Source organism: Vipera ursinii (genome assembly GCF_947247035.1).
Source record: "Vipera ursinii genome assembly, chromosome: 8".
Lineage (NCBI taxonomy): Eukaryota > Metazoa > Chordata > Lepidosauria > Squamata > Viperidae > Vipera > Vipera ursinii.
In genome coordinates, this window is record NC_139519.1 from 14,521,457 (window position 1) to 14,549,040 (window position 27,584).

At 38.6% G+C, this 27,584-nt stretch overlaps 1 protein-coding gene across 1 annotated transcript in view; it reads right to left on the reverse strand.

Moving 5' to 3' along the window:
* The window catches only part of UNC5D (unc-5 netrin receptor D), a gene marked incomplete at both ends in the record, with an annotated part of 191,583 nt that overhangs the window by 123,083 nt on the left and 40,916 nt on the right, over positions 1-27,584 (reverse strand). The window contains 3 exons of the mRNA XM_083368889.1: positions 1,321-1,424; positions 7,979-8,122; positions 20,780-20,998. Coding sequence (XP_083225015.1) covers positions 1,321-1,424; positions 7,979-8,122; positions 20,780-20,998 — 467 coding nt within the window. The remainder of the gene's footprint in view (positions 1-1,320; positions 1,425-7,978; positions 8,123-20,779; positions 20,999-27,584) is intronic.

Here is a 27,584-nt window from a genome sequence, read left to right on the forward strand (position 1 = left end):
AATTGACTTTGTCCATAATTCTTTGTATATACTTAACCTTTCTGATACATTTTCATTACTGGGCTGCATTACTAATAGTCTAATATGCATGAGCACCAATGGATAATTGCATTCTGGTTTTCCTATTGATTCAGGTTCTTATCAAAATGCAAACCATGCTCCTGGTAAATTATTTTCAAAATGCAAAGCAAACAAAATTATCTTCCAGTCCCTACAATCACATTCAGAAATGTGAGTAATGTATAAAGAGGCAGTTTTCCTGCCCACCTCTGAACATCCAACTAAGACAATTTCTCTAAAAGGATATAATGTAATCAAAGGCCATTTGAAAAGGAGACGGTATAATCAAAGGCTATTTTGAAAGGTCCCCAAACCAGCCAAACTCCTGACTGAAATGGAGCTGAAATAACACATAGACCTGATTAATTGGAACATGTTCCAGCACATTCTAGCCATCTACCTTCAAATCAGTTATTTAAAGTGTAAATTGAATAGACTACAAGAAACATCATCAAAGAATCCGAGAAACCATATGGTTCAGTGTTCTTAATTTATTTATGAATTATATGGATATCTTGCTTTCTTGTAATATTTGCCACTATCACTAATTGTACAGTTATCAATATATCTTCAGTGATAAAACCTCAGCTCCTTTCCAGTGCTTTCTGGCAAATTAATGCCAGAAATAAGAATAGAATAGAGCTGGAAGGGGCCTTAGAGGTCTTCTAGTCCATCCCCCCACTTATGCAGGAAAACCTACACCATCTCAGAAAGGTGATTGTCTATATGTATATATATGTATGGACGCTGAGCTTGTCGATCAGAAGGTCGGCAGTTTGGTGGGTCGAATCCCGAGTGCTGCATAGCAGAGTGAGCGCCTGTTACTCATCCCAGCTTCTGCCAACCTAGCAGTTCGAAAGCACGTAAAAATGCAAGTAGAAAAATAGGGACCACTACGGTGGGAAGGTAACAGCATTCTGTGCGCCTTTGGCGTCTAGTCATGCCGGCCACATGACCACGGAGACGTCCTCGGACAAGCGCTGGCTCTTCGGCTTTGAAACGGGGATGAGCACCGGCCCCTAGAGTCGGAAACGACTAGCACGCATGTGCGGAGGAACCTTTATATATATATATATGGTGCTTTGTTTTTAAATTGTTGCAAACAATTATGGGAAACACAAACCATAGGATATTTGCAAGACAAACCAATATTCTGTCCTGTCTTAATTCTGTACTGTCACTGAGCCTCATGAAACAAAAGTGTGTGAAAGGACAGAGCAAACAGACTTTGTGTGAAGTGCCAGGAGACTCCTTTCTCACCTCTGCTGCCGGAACGCCCTCTGGTGGCCGACAATGAAGCACAATCATTCCTTCAATTGGCACTTCCTTGCCCTGGGGGTCTTGTTCAAAGTTTTTGCGTAAATCTGTAAAGAAGAATGTGCAAGGGTTAATCACTCCAAATAAGGTGAACCATCCCTTGCAGGAAGTGCAAATGTTAGTTGGATTTAGGCACGAAGCCATCACAACTTTGATTTTGGGTTTTACTGATTAGACAGACCTTGTTCTTATAGAAGTGGCTAATTTCTACTACTATGTAAAAGTAAAAAGTTGAGGTTCGATGTTACTTCTTATTCTACTGCACCAAAGGAAGTTGGAAGTCAGTGTCTTTTCTTTCTTTTTTCCCTTCTTCTCTAGACTTTTCTCTTCCCTTTTCCCTCCCCTATTTTTCCTATTATTTGCTTTTGTATTTTTGTATTTTATATGATAAACTAATAAAAAGGATTGACACGAGAAGAATAAAATCAGCTGCCAATTAAAAAAAAAAGATAAATATAAAAATCTGTTCATGATTCTTCCAATAATGGACACAGGGATCCACATAGATCCCTGTATCCACATCGATCCAAAGCAGAACTGAAGAAGCTTCTTAGATGAGAAGCGAAACATCTTCGAGGAAAAACAAAGAAAGTCCCATTGCTTTTTGAAAATGCACTTTGGGCGCTAGATGCTTGCCTCTTCCTCTTGGCCTTTGCAACTTATTAATTCTTTAAACTACTCTACTTATTTATTTTGCAAGCCTTGTGCCTTTAGTTAAGGTAGAACCTCAACATCTTAACCCAAAATATATTGGTGAAATAGCAAGCTGGGAAATAGGGAACCAGCTTGGACAGAATGTTGCCTCAAGGATTATACTATAATGAAAAGGTTAAATGATTCAAAACTAATAGGAATCTGACTCAAATAAGACATTGATTGAAGGCTTTGAATGTCAGAATTGATCAATAAGCATAGATCTGCTGCTTGACATGAAAGGAAGCGCCATTATGGTCAGTGGGGTTGAGTAAGGAAATAGGTATTTATTTACTGCTAAGTATATAACAAAAAGTTCAACAACCAAGAAGTTAGTCCTAATGGACTGAAGGAAAGCTAATGAGGAATAATCAGATTTAGGATTGGGCTGCATATCTTTCAAGTCTGCAAACTGGTTTAAGTCCTTCTCCCCCTTCAGAAAGGCTGAAGCTGTCAGAAAATATTTCCCTACTGCATTCCGATGCTTTTCAAAGAGCTGCTACTTTCTTTATCCTCCCACTCACTCACATCTGCTTGCCTTACACACTCCCTGATTTTTTCTTTAAATGAAAAGCCGAGCTGTGTTTGGCAGATAATTTTTGAGAAAAAAATTAATCACATTTTTTTTTCAATTACAGGAACATCCAATAAATAAATAATAAAATATGCACATTGGCAGTACACATATCAAAATTGCCTCTCCACCCTGATTTCTTCCAGATGTTTTGAGACTACGGCTCCCCCAAATTCCCAGACAGCAAATAAGAATGAGCTGTGCGCTCTTCTTGCTGCATATGGTAAAGGAGAAGAGATCTGCCTTCCAAAGAAGGATGAAAATTGAGGACGTTAAAAGAAAAGTCATTTTCAGAAATGTTTAATTAGAACAGGAAGTTAGTACAAGGCATAATGGTGACCAGAATCATTTTACTGATGCCTTCAACAATGAATCATACTGAGCAAACAACTTGCAATAATAATAGTACAATTGGAAGGGACCTGGGAGGTCATCTAGTCCAACCCCCTGCTCAGGCAGGAAACCCTATACCATTTCAGACAAATGGCTGTCCAGTCTCTTCTTAAAAACTTCCAGTGTTGGAGCATTCACAGCTTCTGGAGGTAGGTTGTTCCACTGGTTAATTATTCTCACTGCCAGGAAATTTCTCTTTAGTTCTAGGTTGCTTCTCTCTTTAGATAGTGTCCATCTGTTGCTTCTTGTCCTGCCTTCAGGTGCTTTGGAGAATAGCTTGATTTCCTCTTCCTTGTGGCAACCCCTGAGATATTGGAACACTGCTATCATGTCACCCCTCACCCTTCTCTTTGTTAAACTAGACATACCCAATTCCAGCAACCATTCCTTATATGTTTTAGCCTCCAGTCCCCCAATCATCTTTGTTGCCCTTCTCTGTACCCTTTCTAGAGTCTCAACATCTTTTTTTACATCGTGGTGACCAAAACTGGATGGAGTATTCCAAGTGTGGCCTTACCAAGGCATTGTAAAGTGGTATTAATACTTCACTAATGGACACCTACTCACAACACTGAGAACATCTCCACAAGCAACCAGCTTGCATTTACAAGTGTCATTTTTGTCCAGTGCTAAATCTGTTTGGATTGACTAAAGGGCTTCCTAGATCCAAGATCTAATGGATGTTGTAAAGCAGGGGTCCCCAAACCCTGGTCTGTGGACCAGTAATGGGCCACGGCATGTCAGCAAACAGTCCGTACACACAAAGCAAAGCCCCACACACAAGATGTAGGCAGCATACAAAACCACACACCCCCTCAGGTCCGCAGAAAAACCTCTCTCCATGGAACCGGTCCCTGGTGCCCAAAAGGTTGGGGACCTCTGTTGTAAAGGAGTCAACAAGGAGTATAAATGATGCCAAGAATATAAGATCAAAGGAGAGTCTAGAAAAAGGATGCAACAGTATACTCCAAAATCAGTAGTATAAAAATTAGACAAATTATAGATTTGACTTCAAGAATCCACCTCAGAGTCATCTGTTGTTCTCACACAGACCTTTGACCTCTGAAGAAGACTAAAATTGACTTTGGCTCAGATGAAATCATCTAGAAGTTAATGATGATGATGATGATGATGATGATGATGATGATGATGATAATAATAATAATAATAATAATAATAATAATAATAATAGTAATAATAATAGTAATAATAATAATAATCTATCCCAGGTCTTTGGTAAGGACTCGATAGGTAGACAAAAATGCCAAATCCAGTCTGAACATCTGGCTGACTGTGTGAATAATAATAATAATAATAATAATAATAATAATAATAATAATAATAATAATAATAATAATAATAAATCTTCAAGATAGCATGGAAAGACTGGCTAGTCTCATGGAGCTATCTAGCATGCATGGTAACTGAGTTCATGTATTTCATGAAGCCAGAATGTGGCATGTTTGGCCCAGAGTGATATTCAAATTCAGCTATTGTGATTTGCAAGTACAAACCAAACCATTGTTGTTGTTGTTTTAGGATAGGTGGATAAACAGATAAATGGAAGCATATAACGTAAACTAATGCCTGCATGAATAGAAAAGACACTATAACCTTCAAGCAACCTTGAGAATGTAAAAAGAATGGCTATTTTATTAAAAATGGAAATACCTTGAATTATTTCTTCTGTTATTCTACAAAACCCAACTAAGTACTCCTTAACAGCCTATTAGTATTATTGCTATTAAAATAATAACATTTACTGCAGCAGAAACTTTGTTAGGCAAAAGGACAGGAAGCTATTAAAGTAGCAAATGTCACACCAAAATAGCTTCATGGTATAAGACAGCTTAATCGATCCACCTGCTTCAATAAATTTCTTGCTCTCTTCATGTTTCCATGTTCGGCAAGAAAATTCATAGTCCAGGAAAAAAAAGAGTCAATAAAAATTCAATTATAAATAATACGCGTTTGCAGCCTTGCAAAACTGAGGAATTATCATCTCCGTCAATGTAATGGCAGTTAATGCAATGAAATGAAAATAATTTACGCATGCCAAACAAATCAGCCAATGAAAAATCACAGCCATTAATAAAAATCACGAAGTTGGTGTCCCATCATATCAGTTTAACCAAGTGCTCAATTTATGATAGTGCTATCAATTGGGCATCCTTAAAAAAAAAAAAAACTCGGGAATATACAAATGGAAAGGGAATGTGTGAAAGGCAGCCTATTACAAATTAAGCACATCCTGATCTTTTATGTACAGTATATTCTATGAACATATACAAAATATCTTTTCAGCTATTAAAAAGGCACTGCCTAAAATAGTTGTTCCAGAGCAAACACCAGTGTTCTCCAGCATCTTATTTTTGTTTTGTTTTGTTTTTTTATTTTGTTTTTTAAAAAGGCAGTAGCTGCAATTTTAGGGGCCTTACTAAAATGGATTGCAGAAATCTAGATGACCACTAAGTGGCAGCAAAGAGGCAGAAAAAAAAAATCCAACACTCTGCTACCATCTTTGGTTCAGATTTGGTAGTCCTAATTTCAGTAATTTAAGAGGGAGCAATCAAATGGATAGACATTTCATATGTTATAGGGATTGCTGAAACGTTTTTGGGCTAAGGTCATAAATTTGATTCTGGCTTTGGGTAATGGGTGAACCATGATACTGCATTTGGAAAACAAGGGTTATTTTTTAAAATTTATTTTAATCCCATTTATATCCCACCCTTCTCCGAAGACTCAGGGCGGCTTACAATTTAAGCACAAACCAATGTGCTTAGCAATAGCCTTCATTCTATGTATATGCCTGCTTATTAGGGCTTTCCCCCCCCCCCCAAGCGGCATTATTACAAAGTCAGCTTATTGCCCCCAACAATCTGGGTCCTCATTTTACCTACCTCTGAAGGATGGAAGGCTGAGTCAACCTTGAGCCTGGTGGGATGCGAACCTGCACTAATTGCAGGCAGATGGTGTTACTTAAGGAGGCATTAGCCCACTGCTCCACCAAGGCTCTTTTATGACTTACTATCTTATTCAACATCCTATGATCAAAGCTAGTGATTTGTGAACTCCATCATTTAATAAATGCAGTTCAGTTTATTTATTTTGGTCTTTGACCTGCCTAAAATGTAAATTGAACAATAATAAAACAATCACAGAATTCATTCTGTACATACAGTGTTAGTGTCAATAAAATAAACTATATTTACCTTAAAGTATCTAGGAGATTATAATCTATAAACTGGAAACTACAAGTGAACAAATCTATGGATCAAACATCTATGCAGTACTATGACATACAGTAAAATAGCAATAATTCTAGAATCTATATAACCAATAAATGTATGAACCCTAAAATTAAGCAGCGGTATAAAATGTATTTAATTAATGTAACTTAAAATAACCTAAACCTAACTGTAATCCTAACTCTACAATAATATCTAATCTGGTTAAACAAATAACTTACACCACATTATAACTACCGTACATTGAAAGGTTCATATCAATAGATTAGGTAAATAAGTTCAAAATATACATATAGAGAATATATATCCCAATTAATTCTTATAAGACATCAATGCCAAGCTTATTTTAAACATTTTTCACAGAATTTGGCTACATTATAAGTAATGGCATTGTTCAAAAATAATAAATGGGCATAGAAGTGGTTTATATAGCCTTATGAGTAAAGGGTAAATGAATATCCGGAAATGTCTGAAATAGTCTGAATTATTGCTAATGGAGCAATAATAAAGCATGATGGAGAAGGAGGAGGAGGAGGCAATTCTTTATGGCAGAGTTTGCCAATGTTTCCAGCTTTGCATATGGGAGGGGAGATAGACTGGTTTGGTATGATGGTTTCCACAGCCTCATCACCGTCCACTAGTGGGACACAGCCCACAGGTTGGGGATCCCTCCTTTAAGGCATAAGCTAAAAAGGTAGATTTTCCTCTATCTACTTTGGAAACATTTCAAAGGTTCAGGAAAGTTAAAACATCACGCAACAAATCTTTGGAATTCATTAAACAAGACAGAGTCATTTCTGCCCTCTTGGATAAGTTTCAAAGAGCTTAGATTGTGTGGGCTCTGGTTAGTGGGCACTTGGTTGACCACTGTGTGAAACCAAATGCTATAGATAGATGTTGGCTTGGTGCATCAAGAGCTTTCTTACATTCTTATGAGATAGTTTTGCCTGAAAATGCTCTAAAAAGTGCAAGCCCAGTATATCCACTATGGATATGCTGTTCTAGCTGAAGAAATGAGTTAGAACTGAAGAAGCTTCTTGGATGAGAAGCGAAACATCTTCCAAGGGGGAAAAAACAAACAAGAAAGTCCTGTTGCCTTATGAAAAAAATAAATAAATGAAGCACCTTTGGGAATCCTATGAAATCCAACACACAACAGTGGGTTTACCACTATGATGCAAACTTTAGCAGATGCGGTGGCTCAGTGGGTTAGGACGCTGAGCTTATCGATCAGAAGGTCGGCAGTTTGGCGGGTCGAATCCCGAGTGCCGCGTAGCAGAGTGAGCGCCTGTTACTCGTCCCAGCTTCTGCTAACCTAGCAGTTCGAAAGCACGTAAAAATGCAAGTAGAAAAATAGGGACCACTACGGTGGGAAGGTAACTGCGTTCCGTGAGCCTTTGGTGTCTAGTCATGCTGGCCACATGACCATGGAGACGTCCTTGGACAAGCGCTGGCTCTTCGGCTTTGAAACGGAGATGAGCACCGGCCCCTTGAGTCGGAAACGACTAGCATGCATGTGCGGGGGAACCTTTACCTTTACCTTAAATACTCATCTACACAGGGACACAGATGCACACTCTTTCGACACACAGGAGTGCTACACATGTACACACATTCACACTGAGCTGCTATGAGCTGCATAAGATTAAGGATGATGCCCATCCATTTCTGGAGAGCAAAAACCACTTACAGGCAATGCGGACCGAAGCCTTCCGGCTTTTGGAAGTTCCTAAGAGGCTCCAGGCTACACATTGGCACCAGTAGTCTTCTGGTCCATGAAAATCCTCCACTTGCTGCCTGGTCACATTGATGTATGCTTCCCGAATCATCAAGCCTGAATGGAAAAGATAGAGGAAAAAATTAGCTGATAGGAAATATCTTATTCAGACATAATGCTAAGGTTAGCCAAACCTTTCCTTTTTAATTAAACAATTCCATTTTTAATCAAGGCAAAGCTTTAATGACTTTGACAATAATATATGGCTCTTAATTAAATCCTCACTGCCAAGTAGGTCAGGATGCATGAGCTGAAAGCATGCGCCTGCCCCCTCCCCCCAAAAAGGGCTTGAAGAACCGTGTAGTATCTGCCTTTAAAATCTTTTGCTGGCATTTCCATCCTTCAAAAATGCTACTTTGTTCAGCTTTAAAAAAAAGACTTCAAAACATCATACAATACCTAGCCATCTAATGAAATGCAACTGTAATTCAAAGCATATTTCTTCCCTAATATTATCCGGATTTACTTCAAGATGAATGGGCTGATTTCAGATTATATGGTTCAGACAGAGCAGAATAATAAGGAAAGAACTGATTGAGCTGGGTATAATTAAGAACTACACAAGCAGCATAGTTCAGTGGTTCAAGGATACAAAAGAGGCTATCATAGTTATTACAAAAGCATGGTTGCAGTCTTCCATATTAACTGCTGCTTTATGTAATGGGAACTCCATCTTGCTAGCTAAATGTTTAAGGAGCTAATAACAGAAACAACTGAACAAAACCAGAATAATAAAAACAGCTGATGAAGAACAAGGACAAACAGTATAGAAACAATGAAATAGGTAGGCCTTGAAAAAGTAGCTACGGTTTGCCTCAGCAAGTTGCATGAATGAACTTAGAAGCACTTAATCACCATAACGATAGCACTTAAGACTTATTGCTTCAGAGCCCTCTCTAAGCTGTTTGCAGAGTCAGCATTTTGCCTCCAACAACCCGGGTCCTCATTTTACCAACCTCGGAAGGATGGAAGGCTGAGTCAACCTTGAGCCGGTCAGGATCGAACTCCTGGCAGTGGGCAGAATTAGCCTGCAATACTGCATTCTAACCACTCATCATTGTTGAGGTGAGGTTTCACTAATGTGAAATGGAACAGAATCCATTCTGTTGCTTCTGGGGGTACCAGGGTGAAATCCTATTAGAGCACCTCTAAGTAGCACTGGGTCCCTGCATGGGTGTACTCCCTTCAGATAATAAAGACCATTAAATAAGCTCTTATGGTCTGTTTATTGATTCCTGCCATTCAGTATCACACACCACCAAAACAGCTTCTAGACAGTATTTTTAAAATGTGAACCCAGTGAAGATTTTGGCAGATTCTTTGTCTCCAATGCACAGGGCATAATGCAAACACCTACACCTTAAGATGCCATGAAACACAGAGCTAATATGTCACACTTGGAATTGCGGGTAATAAAGCATACAGCAATTATATGGTTTTTCCCACACCCTGTATATATTTTTAACCTAAAGAAACATCTTCTTTTGGGGGGGGGGGGTTTGGAAACCAATGCAGGTTCAGATATTGTTGAGTGAATTTAACAGCACATACAACAGATGGAATAGCGCTTTTCAGCAAAAATTACAGCAGGGGCCTATCTGAGACATACAGTAAAGGGGCTGCAGGTATGCTCCTACTGTATTTCCTTTATGAAATGTTGAAGGGCATGCAAATTGTAAACATTCCTAAATTAATAATACTGAACATTAATGGGTTCAATTAAACCTGTAAGAAAGAGGCAAAGCATTTTGTAAGACTGCACTTGTACCTTGCAAAACAACTCATCTACATCTTATGAGGTAGCTTTCCAAAGAGTGTCTGGTTCATTGGTTAAGCCTGGTTCTCCGTCATGTCTATGGCTTGGGGAAATCATTAACGTTTGATGAAGATGTAGCCAACTTCATCTGTGGGTAACCAGACCAATGTTGCTTTTGCTCAGCATAAGCTCTCTGATTGAAAGCAGAGATTGCAGAAAGCCTGAAAATCAAGCTTGTATAAAACAAGAGGAGACGTTCCTTTATAAGAATGCTGAAAGATAAATAAGCAAAACATATCAAAATCTCAGGTTCGGGAATGCTTGCTGCTTTGCAAATGTCAGTCCTGTGGACACTTCTGCAAAATCCACATTCAAATGTTCCAGCACCGCTAGGTAAAACCTTTCTAAATATTTGGCAAAAAAGCATTCAAAATCTCTATAGAATGAAGTCTCCAGGAGATGCATGACAAGGCCGAAGACAAAACAACTGACTTCATATATTGCACTGAACTATGCTTATTTGATGGTGACATTTTTATTGTGGCTTTGCATCTGATAGATAGAAGATCAGACACTCTGGTTTTTAAACTACCATGTATGTCTTAACAAAGATGCAACCTCTATTAACTCTACCAAGCAAGGCTCGCTCCTGATTGACGAAATATGGCTTATGAACCAAGCCAAAAGTTGTTTCTGATGAGTTGAGATAAAAGGATTTGAACCACGATAGCATGGGGTACACACATACTTTCATCCCCAGATCCAGCCACAATTCTTTGTATGGAAAGCAAAGAATAAGCTGGTGCACTTCATCTATAAATGCCTTCAAGACAATCATGATGCTGGAGAGGCATCTTCCATCACATCTGAAGACAATAGACTTGCAAGGGAAGCACAAGAAAACCCATGCAGACAATTGCTGTCTTTTGCTGCTGCTTCTCTGCATTTATTGCTTGAAACGCCTCTTTCCTTTATCCAAATGGTAGTCCAGGCACTTTTTGTCTCATCCCTGTCTTTCATCAGTTGTACCTTCAAATGGTGACTCAATAACTCCACTCCATTTGATTAAAGTCAGAAGCAGGTCAACAGAAACCAGTATATGCACCTTGGATGGCATATTTATGTAGCTGTGATGATATATATAGCTCCATCTATGTTCAAACACAAAGCAAATTCTGCTTCATTCTAGCACTAATAATGTTATCTAGTTGGGTAATGAAATGTCTGCAAGAAAACAACCAAGCTCAGAGAGCACCAAGGACCCCAAGTTCAAACCTGAGCCTCAAATATTCTTTTCTATGATCTAATTTGGATTTCTTATCTGAAGAGGCCTTCCTTCCTTCCTTCCTTCCTTCCTTCCTTCCTTCCTTCCTTCCTTCCTTCCTTCCCTCCCTCCCTCCTTCCTTCCTTCCCTCCTTCTTTCCCTTACCTACCTACATTTTTTTAATTCCTTTGTAAGCTCCAAGATCCAACTCATGCATTGTTTCTGAGGTCAAAAAGAATGTCATTGATGCTTCTCTTATTTAAGCCACACATAAAAATGAACACTGGCATACACTGCATGAATATCAAAGATATTTTTGTGTGCTATAACTACCTTCTTCAGAACTGAATCAGTCTGCCACATTTGATTAGTACAATTTATCATGGTTCCTAAAATGTCTAGACTAACAAGATTAGAAATATTTTTGAGCTCATATTTCTCGGCAATAAACTGCAGTACATAAAGAAGCACAATCAAAATTATAAATTATAAACAAAATTATAAATTCCGCTGTAGGCTAACTAGCTGTGCAAATTCTAAACAAAAATAACACTGTTTAGCCTCATCCATTTTACTTCTCCCTCATTCACTTCATGAAAGATCAGGCTCAATAAAAAAAAGTTATCTATCTCTATGTTATAGATGATTTAAACCATGTCAACATTTATTAGTATTTGCCAGTTTCCATATAAAATACCTGTAATGCTGTCATAACTACAACATTGTGTAGGATTCTATCACTCTAACTGAAAAATAGTACCAGCGAGAAATTAAAATGATGTTTCATTCTATGAAGGAAAGGTGAAAGGGAAACCAATGTATTAATTTAGTAGAGAAAGATGACTTCTCAGTAGCACCGAACATATTTTTTTAATAAACTATGAAAGACTAGAGAAACCAGCGGTTCTTCTTTCTTATGCTGAAAACCAGTCCATTTATATCTGACTTTATGTATCTCCAAACACCCCAATGGCTAATTAGTGCAAACACAACAGTCACTGGACCTTGATCTTATCCAGAAAAGCAATTATGTTAGTTTTCTTTATCTTTTTAAATGGATATAGAATTCTGGCAAGAACAGCTCTAGGTAGAAACTACGGTATTGGGCATTGCATTTGTAAGCTTCACTTTGACTGTCATGTAGTTGGAAAAACCAATAAAAGAGAATAAACATCCCTTACTCTGTGTAGCACCAAGCCTGGATCAGCCACATGTCTTTAACTGAAAAATCAGTCACACACAGTTCCTCAATTGAAATACAACCTTTCAGAAACACCAGATCAACCCATAGTTTAATTGGTTAATTAGCTTTTTCTCTATCTCTTTTTCTTTTGTAGGAAGTAGGAAATATTGAGTGGAGGAGAGCTACAATTTCCAGTTTCTGGTTGACAGTGGTCAGTTTACAAAAGCTACGCTGAACTGGAGCTGGTTCTTACTTGATCAGAGATCATTTGAAAATATCAAGAATAGACTAAGAAGTTGGGGAAAATATCCTGGAAATCATTTCCATACAGCGTTCATGACAAGAAAACTATATGGATGTTCTCATGCAGTCACCAGGAGCTGATCTTTACTGAGAGAGGCTGCCACAAAGAAGAGGAGGTCAAGCTATTCTCCAAAGCACTTGAAGGCAGGACGAGAAGCAATGGATGGAAACGAATCAAAGAGAGAAGCAACCTAGAACTAAGGAGGAATTTCCTGATAGAACAATTAATCAGTGGAACGACTTGCCTATAGAAGTTGTGGGTGCTCCAACACTGGAGGCTTTTAAGAAAACAATGGTCAGTCACTTTTCTGGAAGGATATATAGTGTCTTCTGCTTGAGCAGTGGGCTGGACTAGAAGACTTCCAGAATTCCTTCCGATTCTGTTAATCTGTTATTTGCGTATCTTACCCAGAGCATTCTTGCTCCTTCTCCAACTCCCAAAAGTGTCATTTATCAAAACACACAAATACCAGAAGAATCCCTGCCATGTTTACTACAAAGAAAACTACAAAAATTGCAATCACCAAATACTAAATACATTGATTACGGCTGGATGCAAAACAATGTATATGCAGGAAAAAAGTAGTTTAATAGGACATATGGATTTGCTTGCCTTCTTAAGGAGAGCAAACAGAGAGAAAGATTTTTGGTCATCACTAAAGAGCAAAGAGATGGCCAAGAATTGGGAGAGATTGTATAACGACAGCAACAAAGTACAAGAATGCGTTCTTGTTGTTTTCTCATATTATGCCTCATCAATATTCCAAAAGCAAATAAGGAGTTTGTTTGTTTTTTAAATACAACATTCACACCTTGAATTGAAACAGAAATTCTAGATATAAATTAGTGCAAGCAGATCTGTCAATTGCAGTTTTATTCAATTTCTCATTTTCATGATAGTAAATTCACTTCAGTCTGTCTCCATGTGTTGGCAAATTCATCAGAAGAAAAACATTTGCGTGAAATATTTCTCTGGGTTTCTTCTCAGATAGGCTGTTTGGTACAATTATTCTTAGGTTGATTGAGAAAAGCATGATTCCTTCCTTCCTTCCTTCCTTCCTTCCTTCCTTCCTTCCTTCCTTCCTTCCTTCCTTCCTTCCTTCCTTCCCTTCCTTCCTTTCTTTTTCTTTCTTTCATCTCTCTATCTCTCCAATCTCTCTCTGTCTATCTATCTCCACTTACCTATCTATCTACCATTAAATTGTGACTGATACACAATTTAATGTGCTTCTTAAATGCTGTTTTGTGTGCATTAGAAATTATTAAGAATTTTGCATGCCAAAAAAGTATGGAGGGTTTTTGGCATGCAAGCACATTCCAGTTAGACATGATCATTTTGGGGGTAATTTGCTAATTTGGGGGTAAAAGTTCTGGATACCATATAAATATTTTGATCAAATGCCACCAACAGTAACCATTTTCTACACTGTATCCATGCCATTGTATTATCCTATATGTTTAGCTAGCAATTTCAATTTCAAGAGATGAATTTATTGATAAACAAACGTGGCCTGTGTAGTTTGCTTTCCATCCCCCCCCCATTTTGAGGCATAATAGAAAATGGAATAACAAAGTTTAAGCAGTGTGAAAGTACATTCTAGTTGACAGCTTGTTTCAGGAAATTATATGAATGTAGGAAATGTGAATTAAACTAAGTTCATTTCACGTGAGTCAAAGACACTTGTCTCCTGGAGTTAATTCTCACAAGTAAAGTATCTAGTAAATTATCTTTCTTCAAGAATGATCAAAACTGCTCTCTGGAGTTGTCCTGTCCTGGAGAAACCTAACCCTAATCCTAACCCTTAAGTTTGCTTTATGTTTATTCTTCCCTTCTCCTCCAATGCTCAGTGTGCAGCTTCTACTCTACCTTCCTACCATCCCTTGAGGTGCTATACTTACTTCTTACTATCCCTTGAGATAAGTTAAGCTGAAAATAGGAGAATGGCTGTTCAAGTTCATTGTGACAAGAATCATGGGTGAACATGATTGAAACTGAACAATGAGCCCGTTGAAGACACATATTAGCTGGGTTCACCTTTCACATAATTATTATTTTTTGTTTGGTTCAGGATCATCTGTCAAGCCATCCACTAAAGTATATAAGCTCTTGTTTATTGCTTGATGCGATGCCTGAATCCATCAAAACACACTTAGTTAATAAGCTCTACTTTTAACAATGTGACATAAAGAGGTCATCCTCCCTCTCCTCAATTCTCCTTCCATAAACATTATAATAAAACAAAACCAGTGAAGGTAGGCCAAGTTAAAGGTTGGGCTATTTGCAAGAGAAAACATTTTGCTATTTCTTTCCATTACAGGTCTCTTCTGCCTTGAATAAAGGCAATTGCATGACTAGTATTCCTCATCAATTTAAGAATCAATGCATTACAAATGGAAAACCAGCATTGTTCTCTGATATCTTATGTAAATCCAATTCACGGGAGTTGCCCAGGCATTTAAATTATTGTGCAAATTATAACCATCATCCTTCGTCATCAGCATAGCCTAAAAGAATATGAAATTTTTATTGCTTCTTGAACTGCTATGCTAATAAGTGTTCTGTACTGGCTGGGTGCTTTAGCAACAGACAAACTTATGCTGGGAGAGGATGAATAACTGCCCAGCATGTGCTTAAACATAACAGTGCCACACCGAGCTTCATCATTTGTCAGCTTTATTTGTTTAAATGAGAAAAATGCTGACAGCAGTTATTGCTATAATCTTTTTATATCAGACAAGGAAACTTTACTTACTCTTAGCAGGTCTCATACCATTGGGAAAATAGAAATTGGAATGGTTTATAGCCAATTTGAAGCACACTCATTTAAAATAGGTTTAAAAGTTTCAATATATTTTAAACCCTTAACAAATACTCTTTTAATCATGGAAACATTCAGATCAAGAGGCAAAAAAAAATCTTGGTATCTCAAGGAACAATACAAATATGAGCTGATGCTCTTTGATCAGACTGGGCCACCATAATATATCGTAGTTTGGTGTGGTAAGAATGAGCCACACCTATAGGTAGATGTCTAGGTAAATGTTTTCGAGTGAAGGATGTCCTTGTTGTTTTGAGTTATATTTCAGAATTGCGGGATCTGATTGTTTTTGGAAAATACTGAAGAATATTGGATATGTTGAGTATGGAGACTGGCCAAGAGAATTACAGTATATTGAGAAATTGGGAAAGTACTATTAGTCCATCTATCCAAAACTCCTTCCAAATTTTTTTGGTCATTTTTTTTACAGCATGTCATGTGATGTTATGTTATCAAGGCTAAATAACACACTGAATTCATCCTTTCAAAACTTTTCTAATAAAATAAAAGGTCGCACCGATCTAACAGGCAAAGAAACGCAGCACTCACAATGAAAGAAATGTATGCATTATTGTCCAGAAACAAAATTGAGAAGAAAACTGTAGGAGAATTAACTAATTTTGCCAATATTACATAGAAAAGGTCAACATCAGGGCTTGGATAGAGAATATATATATATGAGACTGGCTGTATATGGCATTCATGCAGGGATCATCCTGCTGAGAAAAGTGTTAATGTGATTGCTTCACTGAGATATTCTTACATGCCCAGACTGCAATAAGCAACATTTGCTGGGCTACTACAGAGCAATTGGCAAGGACTCTAGAAGTAAATGTGAATTGAATTGCAAGTTGGGTATGTGCCAAAGCCAATCACATCACTCTTCCTACTTGCAACAAACCTGATGCAAATCCATCTGCTTTCCATTCTCAGAAAACTAATTAGAGGGTGAGCACCTGCTTTCTTAAGCATCAGATTTATGCCAATACAAAGAAGGAGATGGAGCAGATACTATATCCAGAGTTCAGAAGAAAGAGGGATTGTCAATGAAGTATTTCAGATTTTTTTTTAAAAAAAGTTTTCATTTACCCCTGTTTTAGTTTTCTCAGCCTACTGATCACTGCAACATTCTCTCCTAATATATGAGGCACCTCTTCTATTATAGCTCCCACAAAAAAATAAGAATCAAAAAATAAGAATCAAAAAATCATGTAAGCGATTTTTTTCCCTCAAGTTTCACAACCTGAGTTCACAACCAGGGTTCAACGAGTAATTCTAAAGCTATCTGTTACTTGAAACAAGAAGCATTTCACCTGAACAGAAATCTCTCTGTGTGTGTCAAACACACACACACACACACACAGAGACACCATTTGGATAGTTCTACTAAGAGAGATTGTTATCCATTTGCCTTTCTGTCACAAACAAAGCACGGGATCCTTAGCGCAAACAAATAGAATCCCCACACCCCAACACTGGAGGTTTTGAAGAAGAGACTGGACAACCATTAGTCTGAAATGGTACAGGGTTTCCCACTTGAGCAGGAGGTTGGACTAGAAGACCTCCAAGGTCCCTTCCAAATCTGTTATTCTCCTCCCCAATATGGCACATCAATCCCCATTGCTTCTATTTTAGTACCCATTGTTTTCTTTTCAACAATATTGGTGAGTTCTTGGCAAGAAGCCAGTAAAAATGTTCCCAAGTCCCATACACTATGTACATACATTCGCATTTTCTCATGCACACACCGCTGACACAATATGTTTTGTGCAGGCAGTCCTGATTTGAAGGAGAAAAGATGATCTAGGCCAGGGAACACCAACCCCTCGTCTGTGGACTGGCATCAGATCATGGCATGCCAGCAACCAGACAGCAAAAACAAGCAAAGCCACATAAGCGGGATTCAGGCAGCATAAAAAACCATGCTCCCCCTTGTCTGCGGAAAAACACCTCTCCACAGAACTGGTCCCTGGTGCCCAAAAGGTTGGAGACCGCTGATCTAGGCTATGTGCAGGAACCCATGATAGGGCTGTGGTAATCTCTTTAAACTTAATACACTTCACCTGAAGAATGCTTGGTGTTGTTGCCCAAATCCAAGTGGAAAAAAAACAACCTCACAGCTTCTTTGAGAAATTGTTTATTGCTAGCACTGATGATGTTACCTAGTTTGGTAATAAAATGTCTGCAAGAAAACAACCAAGCTTAGAGAGTACCAAGGACCCTCATTTCAATCCTGAACTCTTCTATTCTCTTCTATCAGTTGTTACCACCAAACTCTGCAACACCTTTTCCCTTTGAATTCTCCTCCAAAGTGGTCCATTGCTATGTTTTTCCCCCTCTCTGGACCAAAAATATACCCTACCAGAGGGATAGAAAAAAAATCATCATTGGTGATCCCAAAAGGCAACTGGGTTTTGGTTTTCCTTGAAGACGTTTCGTTTCTCATCCAAGAAGCTTCTTCAGTTCTCAATTGAAGAGCTTCTTGAATGAGAAGCAAAATGCCTTCAAGGAAAAACAAAGTCCATTTGCCTCTTGAAAATACACCTTTGGCATAACCAAAGTTAATTGATCTTAACTTTTTAATCTGTATTAATTTATTATGGGCATTGCTGTTTAATTACTTTTTAATTTTTGTATCTTGTTTTTTATTATGTATTGCCCTGTTCACCGCCCTGAGTCCTTCGGGAGAAGGGCGGTATACAAATTACATTAATAAATAAATAATAAATAAATAAATAACCATGACTTGGATAACTGAGAATCTCCATAGACATTCACCACGGGTGAGTCCACTATCCAATACCACCATATGTGTCTAAAATTGAAAAGAAGCAGTCAAATCAGGAGATTTCTTTAACTCCACACTACCTAGAATGGATTGGGGTTGATAGCAGGAGTTACAATTTATTATAAATTTGTCCTTCCGTTTTCTCTGCATTGGTTTTATATCTTTTTTTTTATAGCTTATAGGTTTTTGATGTGATCAGATGAACTAACCAATAAAATTGTTTATTGCTGTCATTAAAAACAGCCTCGGTATGCTAGTACTTATGGTATATTGGGTCCTATTAGATCTGTTAGTAGTTGCCATGTTTTCACCTGCTGTGAGAGTGAACCTTGATCTATATACTTTCTATATTTTGAAATCCCAGGCTGGCAAATTTTAGGCACTGCAGTCTTGAGATGCAACTTGTATCTCAATATCATGAGATAAAAATTGAAAAGGAGCATCAAACAGCTCATGACACAAAAGGAACTACACAGCCTCAGTTACTAGAACAAGTGAGTTTGTGAGTTTTCATCTGTTTCAAAAGATTAGATGCCCGTTAGCTGAAATAGTTGTGCTGGTAATTTAAATGTGGATAATTAAAGGAACGGTGCCTTGTTCCTTTTGTTCTGAAAGTCATGATTAAATGAATATTTTTGCATGTTCTTTACCAGCATTGTTTCACATACAGTGTATAATAGTCTGACTTTGAAAGCAAACTTTCAAACCCCACAACCAGCAACACAATCAGTAGCAACTGTATTGCATATGACTAACACCTACTAGAATGTGGCACTCTCTAAATGTACCTGCTTCCCTCATTCCACCTCACCGGCTTTACAAAATGTCTTATTTCCGAGATGCAGAGTTGCTTAGCAATCTTGGAAGCTGAGGTAGAAGAGTGGGGGAGTCATAGTGACACAGAATTTGAAATTATAAGTTAACTCTACCATTAAATTGATTTGTGATACTTATCAAGATGTTTCTAAGTAACCAGGAATATATAGAATTTGCTAGAAGATAACAAAAATGTGTTGCAATTGTCAGGGTTTCCCACCCACCCATCTAGCTCACTGACTTAAAATTCCTCTCTTGGCAGGTATTTTTTATTTATTTATTTTTACCAGAAAATTATGTTTCTCCATTTATTTAATTTATATCACACCTTTATTATTTTTACAAATATCTCAAAGCTAAAACTATATCCAACAAGTTTCTTCCTCTTATTCTCCCCACAACAACAAACCTGTGAAGTGAGTTGGGCTGAGAGAGAAAGTCTGGCCCAAGATCAGCCAGCCAGCTTTCATGCCTACGGCAGGACTAGAACTCACAGTCACCTGGGGATTGGCTGAAAGTCACCCAGTGGGTTTCTTGGCTATGGCAGGATTAAAACTCAGTCTCTCTGATTACTGGTCCAAAGTCACCCAACTGATTTTCATAGCTAAGGCAGTCTCCTGATGCCTTAAGCATTGAACTAAACTGGCTCTCTATGTAACTTCATAATGGCCCAATGCCTTGTGGAAAGGGAGATGTTGATACAGCATTTCCCCTAGCTAACATGGGAGATAAAGCAAATAAACAAACCATGATATTGACTAAGGTTCAAGAATATGATCTAAAGCAGGCAGTCTTCAAACTCGGCCCTTTTATGACTTGTGGACTTCAACTACCAGAATTCCTCGGCCAGGCACGCTGGCCTAGGAATTCTGGGAGTTGAAGTCCACAAGTCATAAAAGGGCCGAGTTTGAAGACCCCTGATAAAGTCACCCATTTTTTTTTTACCATTTATCTGCAATTCTAATACACTTGTAAGTTAATGAGTATAGGGCTGAAGTCTCCAACATGATACCTTTCTGATGCAGAGTCCACACTTCTTGTTAGTTGCCAGAGCCCTGGCCCAATCATATATTTTATAAAAAATAAATCTGAAAGCAACTGAAAAATAAATGTATCAATCCTTTGTGCTCAGTTATGTCCCTCAGGGCAGCCGTATTGTGTTGTGCTTCAGGGTCAGCCTGTGGGTTCGGCAGTTGGGTTGGACGACTCAGAGGAGGAGGGGAGTGTTGAAGAGCTTGCTGATGATGGCCTTGAGGCTCCGCAGAGCCCTCAGCCAGGCCCCTCCCACCTGGTCACGACGGAGACCCAGCTGTGTGAGCCTGACAGCGTGGATGAAGATGACCCACAGCTGGCCCTGTTCAAGGATGCCCGACGCAGGAGGCAGTCAATCAGGAGTAAACAGAGGAAGGCAATGGGGCACCTCAGAAGGAGGCAGAGAGAAGCCACACCCTGAACTGTATAAAAGGGGAATGCATGGGAGGGCTGGTTTGCTGAAGGCAACCGCTTGAATAGTTCCTGTTTCATAGCTCCTGTTTCATGGTTGGTACCTTGTTTTGCTCTGTTTTATGTTAATAAATTTGGCAGGCTTAATTCCAGCCTCTTGCCGTTTGTAAAGGGGTTGTCCCTGCTTTTTCTGCAGGGCCGGTAGCAGGCTGGTACAGAACAGATTGTGAGTGGGCAAGCCCTTGCTTTGGCAGCCATTTTAACTTGCTTTCAAAATTCCAAATGGATGGATGGATTGGGTGAAGACTGGCAAGCCCTAGCATAAGGTTATTTACCACTTACCTGTGATTTTGTCCATGCTCTCCTCCGAGACATGCTCGTTTTGATGAACCCACTCCCCATTGCATTTAAAGAAGATCTGCATCGCTGGCATGGCTCTGCAGCGTAGTACAATTGGATTGCTTTTAATTATATATGCATCATCCGGTTCTTGCATGAAATGGGGAAGCGTACCAGGAGCAGATGGGACAGATTCTGGGAGGGTTTCACTGGTGTCAGTTCCTGTAAAAACAACAACAACAAAAAGAGGATGTCACACCATAGAAAGATCTTCCATTAATCCCAATTCAAGGCAATGAGTATCTTCTGGATAGAGGGAGGCGGTGGTTCAGTGGGTTAGGACGCTGAGCTTGTCGATCAGAAGGTCGGCAGTTTGGCGGGTTGAATCCCGAGTGCCGCGTAGCAGAGTGAGCGCCTGTTACCCGTCCCAGCTTCTGCCAACCTAGCAGTTCGAAAGCACGTAAAAATGCAAGTAGAAAAATAGGGACCACTATGGTGGGAAGGTAACAGCGTTCCGTGCACCTTTGGCACCTAGTCATGCCGGCCACATGACCACGGAGACGTCCTCGGACAAGCACTGGCTCTACGGCTTTGAAATGGAGATGAGCACCGGCCCCTAGAGTCGGGAACGACTAGCACGCATGTGTGGGGGAACCTTTACCTTTATCTTCTGGATATCAGTTCTCTTAAGGAATTGAACACTTCCATCATGTTCAGATAGAGCATTGAACAACTATTTCCAAAACGCAATAGCTTGTTCATACAGTACATGCCATTTCCCAATCCAAAACAATACAATTATGCTTAGCATAGCATGTGAACTCAACATATCTATCATAAACACATTAGGGTTTGCCCTCTGGATCTCCTTAAGTTTCTGGGGGAAAACATGAAAAGGTAAATTAATGCTTACTTATGCAGGAGAGAGAGAGAGAGAGAGAGAGAGAGAGAGAGAGAGAGAGAGAGAGAGAGAGAGAGGGAGAGAGAGAGAGAGAGAGAAATGAAATATAATGCATAATCAGAAAACACTGGAAAGTTTAAACGGGTCATCTCCCTCAATGTCTGGTGAGGTGGACAACCAATGCAGCAGAAAATGTTTTTTTTCTTCTATTTTAATTTTTCAATATTGACTCCTAGTTCAATTTACTTGGTGATTTGTATTTACTCTGATTTTAAGAAGAATGGAATTTCACTTCATATATAGTAATACAGTCTACCTTAAAATGGATAGGTTTTGTTACAATTGTATGTGAGTTTGACTTCCATGCTTGCATCAATTTTCTGCAAGGCAGAGTCCACAAATAAAACCTTGATTTTTGTTTAAAATTTATGGCCAATAGTGCATTCACTATCTGCTTTTCCTTGGAAATACCAGTTGTTCTTTAGTTCAACAACTTTTCAGAGAACAATGTTTTTGTTATGACTAAATTCCCTTTCTTGCTTCTCTTAGGGATGTCCTACAGCACATTTTATACAATAACATGGTGTTCAGTTTTATAGAGCCATATAAATGGTTGAAAGCCACCAGATCAAAGTGTATCAAGCAATAACAATTGGAATGTACTGCTTTGCTAATGGAATGTCTAATGTTTTCTACAGTCTTTTTAAAGACATTTTAAAATTCAGCTTTAAAAAATCTGGTGCCGATTTAAAATGTGTCTTCCTTAGAGCTACTGATTTGGGCAAGACCAATTTATGCCAGGTAAAGTTTTCTTTACAAACAAAAACCCAAAACAAAACAAAAAAAATCCCTTCCTATATTTAAGAAGGGGAGAAGAGAAGGGAGGAAATAAAGATAATATTATTTCCATTGGTTTTAATTTTATCATTTGTTTTCATAAAGATGTGCTCTTTCTGCTTTCTCCGTCGCAATGTCAAAAGAGCAATTCAGGTGGGTTGGCTGTCATCACTGAAAACACATAAAAAGAATTCAAAAGCATGTTTTAATCCAATTGAATGAAAGCCGAGAGAAACAAATGCAGGATAGTTTTTTTTTCTTCTTTTGCATAGCACTACGTGCCTACACCTAGTCACACAATATGAACACTTTGGAAATTAATGGCCCCACAATGTTTCAGGGGAAAAGGCTGGAATCGCATCTAACCCAAACTGAAGTTACAAGAAGCCTCCTCAACCCTTCCACTCTCAAATAAGTGTTTGTGCTTACAGTTTTATTTTAGCGATCCACTGAATAATACTGTTTTCCTAAGACAGAGATGGCCAAACAACCAAACCTGGTTGTTCTTTCAAACCAAGGAAGCTAGACAATTGTATTGCTGGAAGAGTAGCCATATTTTTATTACTGTTAATGTTTTTAATCACAATTCCCAGTTCCATAATAATGTTTCTAGTTACTGTTTTGTTTGTATGTTCTTAATCCCAGTTATATATTGGGGGGGGGGGCGCTACCATTAGAACCAGTAGATTGGAGCAGCCTATAAATAAGCTGATAAAGTAAGGAAGCAAATATAACTGAGAAATGAGGAAATGGTGGAAAGTTTGAGGTGATTTCAAGTCCTTTTTAACTCCTTCTCATTATCTGGACCAGTTTCTGCAGTTTTCTGGGCAAGATTTCAGAGTAGCTTGCCGCTGCCTCCTTTCTTGGGCTGAGAGAAAGCGACTGGCCCAGGGACACCTGGCTGACTTTGTGCCTAAAATAGGAGTAAAATTCTCCAAAGCTCTCCAAGTTACTTAACCACAACATCAAATTGTCTCTCACAAGTAAGCAAATAAAATAATTGAAAAATGGGAATGTATCACATTGCAAAACAATCTCACTTTTCAGTATCACCTTCATTCTAAAAGAAAGTCTTCAGGCTTTATGTATATCTTAACAACAACAAGAAGAAGAACAGTAGCTTGGTGCTTTGTTTAGAAGACAATGGTGAGCTACAGAACCGTGATGGTGCAGGGGTTTGAATGCTGTATTGCAGGCTAATTCAGCTCACTGCCAGGAGGTTTATCCTCACCATTTCAAGGTTGACTCAGCCTTCCATCCTTCTGAGGTTGGTAAAATGAGGACCCAGATTGCTGGGGGCAATAGGCTGATTCTGTAAACCGCTTAGAGGATGTTGTAAATTATGCAGAGGTACATAAGTCTAAGTGCTGTTGCTAGTGCTACAAGATAAAAACAGCATCCTGGATGATATGAAGAAATATTGGAGAGCAAGAGCTATTCTAGATGTAGTAGCAGAGAGCAGTTATATCAGTATCCCTTCCAGAAAATATCAGATTTGTGATTACCTTCCCCAACACGTGGCAATTATTTGGCACACTCAAAATTCCAAGTATGCTTATGAGCTCCAAAACATGAAGAGTTCTCTTCCATCATATTAGTTGGGAGGATGCATATTAAGTCTGATTCACTGAGCTGTCCATGGTACTGAATCACAATTCTGCCTATTATGTCAACTTTCCCCTGAAAGTCTTCAACAGCCATTGTATAAGTCCAATTGATCCTGTAAAGTCCATTTATCCTTGGCATTTGGGTTCAAAGCTCAACACCACCATTAGATATAAAATGAAATCATTTAAAAAAAAAGGTTCCTACAGCTTAAAGACAGTATAACTCCCTGGCTGACCATAAAATAAGTGTCAAAAAGCTTCTTAAATAGGACTTTCCAAGGGACATCCACCTGCCTTTTTTAATCTGATGCATAGTTAGAGCCTCCATCCCCCCCCTTTTCACAATATTTTTTTATGAACAGATGACAGAAAAATATGGCAAAAAAATCTTACCTACCCACTCTGAAGCCCACAAGAATTTATTTGCTGTAGGATTATCAAAATAATGTGCAAGAAAGAATATTAGTAAAAATGCACATATAATCATTATTCAGATAAGAAAAGGGCACCAGATGGGTCTTATCTATGGGTCTTAATTAGGACACCTGGCCCCGCTATCCCCTTTTGCATTTGCTCTTTGAAATTACTTAAGATGTTGATGGAAGGGAGAGATTTGATGTCATCGCAAATCCCTGAAACCTTTGTACCATTAATACACGGATTTACTAAAGCCTTCAGGGATATGGTATTTACCAAAGATTGACAATAACGGAAACAGCTATGCCGGTCAGCAAAGGAACATGCATGCTGATTTGTTTTTCAGCTTATAAAGACAGCAAGGAATTATAACAGATGGAGGGGAAGCAGAGGTGAACACATCATATTTTACAGCCTGAGAAGTTAACAGTCACATGATTTTAGCCTGTGGTTTTATTCTCTAACATTATCCAACACCTTTCTTTAACCAATATGGTTTGTCAAAGTCATTGCTGCATTTAGAGTGATCCAAATACAGGTAGTCCTCAACACCCAACCACAATTTATGTTGCTAAGTGAGAAATTTGTTAAGTGAGTTTTGCCCCATTTTACGATCTTTCTTGCCACAGTTGTTAAGTGGATCACTGCAATCGTTAAATTAGTAACACGGTTGTTAAGTGAAACTGGCTTCCCCATTGGCTTTGCTTGTCAGAAGGTCGCAAAAGGCGATCACATGACCCTGGGACATTGCAACCATCATAAATACGAATCAGCTGCCAGGCATCCGAATGTAAATCACGTGACCATGGGGATGCTGCAATGGTCATAGTTGTGAAAAATGGCCATAAGTCACCTTTTTCAGTGCCGTTATAACTTTGAACTTTGAACGGTTATTCAAACTTTGAATTGTTATTAAGTCAAGGAATACCCATACTATATGAGTGGGAGGAGGAGGTAATACACACACACACACACAGAGAGAGAGAGAGAGAGAGGGAGAGAGAGAGAGAGAGAGAGAGAGAGAGAGAGAGAGAGAGAGAGAGAGAGAGAGAGAGAGAGAGAGAAGCTTTCAGTGTTGTCACAAGTAAAACGGCAGAGAGCAGGGAAATGTCTTGTTTTATGACATTCCACCTCCTAAAGGGTGAATGAGGAAAAAAAAATAATTGTTAAAAGTCCTTGTCCTTTTCCCTGGAAGCAACAACTAAAAACATATTTGAAGAAATTTCAGCCTGGCACCATTTACAATCAAAAAGGGAGCATTGTGGTCAAAAGCGGATTGACGCTGTCCTCTGGCAAATACAGTATATCACAGCCAGCTGACAGGCCTTTGGGTCACAGGACTTCTTTGATGCATAAAGAAACTTGACAAGTGCCATGAAAAGGGCGGGGAAAAGAAAATACAGTAAAATGTGTTTTAATTCATCTACCCAGACATTGCAAGCTGGCTTAAATGTTCAGCTTGCTCCAGAGGCAGAATAAAGCATTCTGAGACTGCTGCTGTCTCTTCTCTTAGATGCCAGAGGAGATACTGATTTTGTTTCATTTTGGTGGTGCTCCAGATTATAATTGGGTTGCCAAGATAGTAACTTTACAAGTGTGATACAGTAAGACGATGTCAAAAAAAGAAAGAAAGAAATTTCATTTTTTAAAAAAGATGTTGTTGCTATTGAAACAGATATTACTTTCTGATATCAGCTTGTAGCAAACAATATCATTGTGAGTGTGGAAAGGCACCTGTTCAGTGTCAAGGCCTGAAAGAAGGTACACAGTTTTAACACGTTGCTCTGTGTGACAGCGCAATGAGCAGACAACATCTTAACAATGTCAAGGGGGAGGCCGATGCGCATGGCGCTGCAAATTTCCAAATTTCAAAGCATGTCACTGGAATCTATAGCAGCTGATCCATAATGACTTGTTAAGGATGTTATAGCATCTTGCTGTCAAGAGTGAAAATTCTGCAGAAAGAAATCTCGTACACCATTGCATCCAGAAATGACCGGTTCTAAAAGTATGGCTGGTACATTGCATTTCTTCTGGGTTTTACTAAACACAGATAGTCCTCAACTTAAATCAGTTCATTTATTGGCCATATGAGGTTACAACAGCACTGGAAAAAGTGACTGATCACTGTTTTTCACACTTAAGACCATTGCAGCATCCCCATGATCGGGTGATCAAAATTCAGATCCTTGGCAACTGCCCATATTTATGACATTTTCAGTGTCTCGAGGTCATGTGATCCCCCTCTGGGGCCTTCTGACAAACAAAATCAATGGGGAATTAACAACTGTGTTACTAATTTAATAATTGCAGTGATTCACAACCGTGGCAATAAAGGTTGTAAAATGGAGTGAAAGTCACTTAACAAATTTCTCACTTAGCCACATCAATTTTGGGCTCAGTTGTGGCTGTAAGTTGAGGACTACTTGTAACATATTTCCACAGGGATCACTCTCACAGATCCCTTTCTCCCTTTGCCAATTGAAGAAGTAGAAATGAAATATCAGCCCAGATAACTGATATCCATGGTAAGATGAATAATTAATATGTGCATTGAATCTATATAACTATCTATATCTATATCTATATCTATATCTATATCTATATCTATATCTATATCTATATCTATTTATCTGTCTATCTATCTATCTATCTATCTATCTATCTATCTATCTATCTATCTATCATTCACTATTGCTGATCCTAGTCCCTTAAATATTGAAATTCTACAATGGTTTCACTTCAGTACAAAAGCTACCAAAATCTACCACATTTTGTAAAGCCACAGTTTTCAAAGAGAACCTTTAATATCTTATTCTGGACCTTTTTTTGACTGAAGATGTAGTCATACATCTGCAGAATCACCTTAGGAAGATAAATCACCTGGAAGATAATGCAGGCTGGATTACTGGCTTATCAGAGTCCATATGTCTTATTAAGACTTCAACTACCTACACAACTTGGCTGGAAAAACAGCTCTTGTGAGAGGTTAGCCAGACTGCATATGTTTGCTCTCCAAGATCTTGATCAATCCTGAATTTATTAA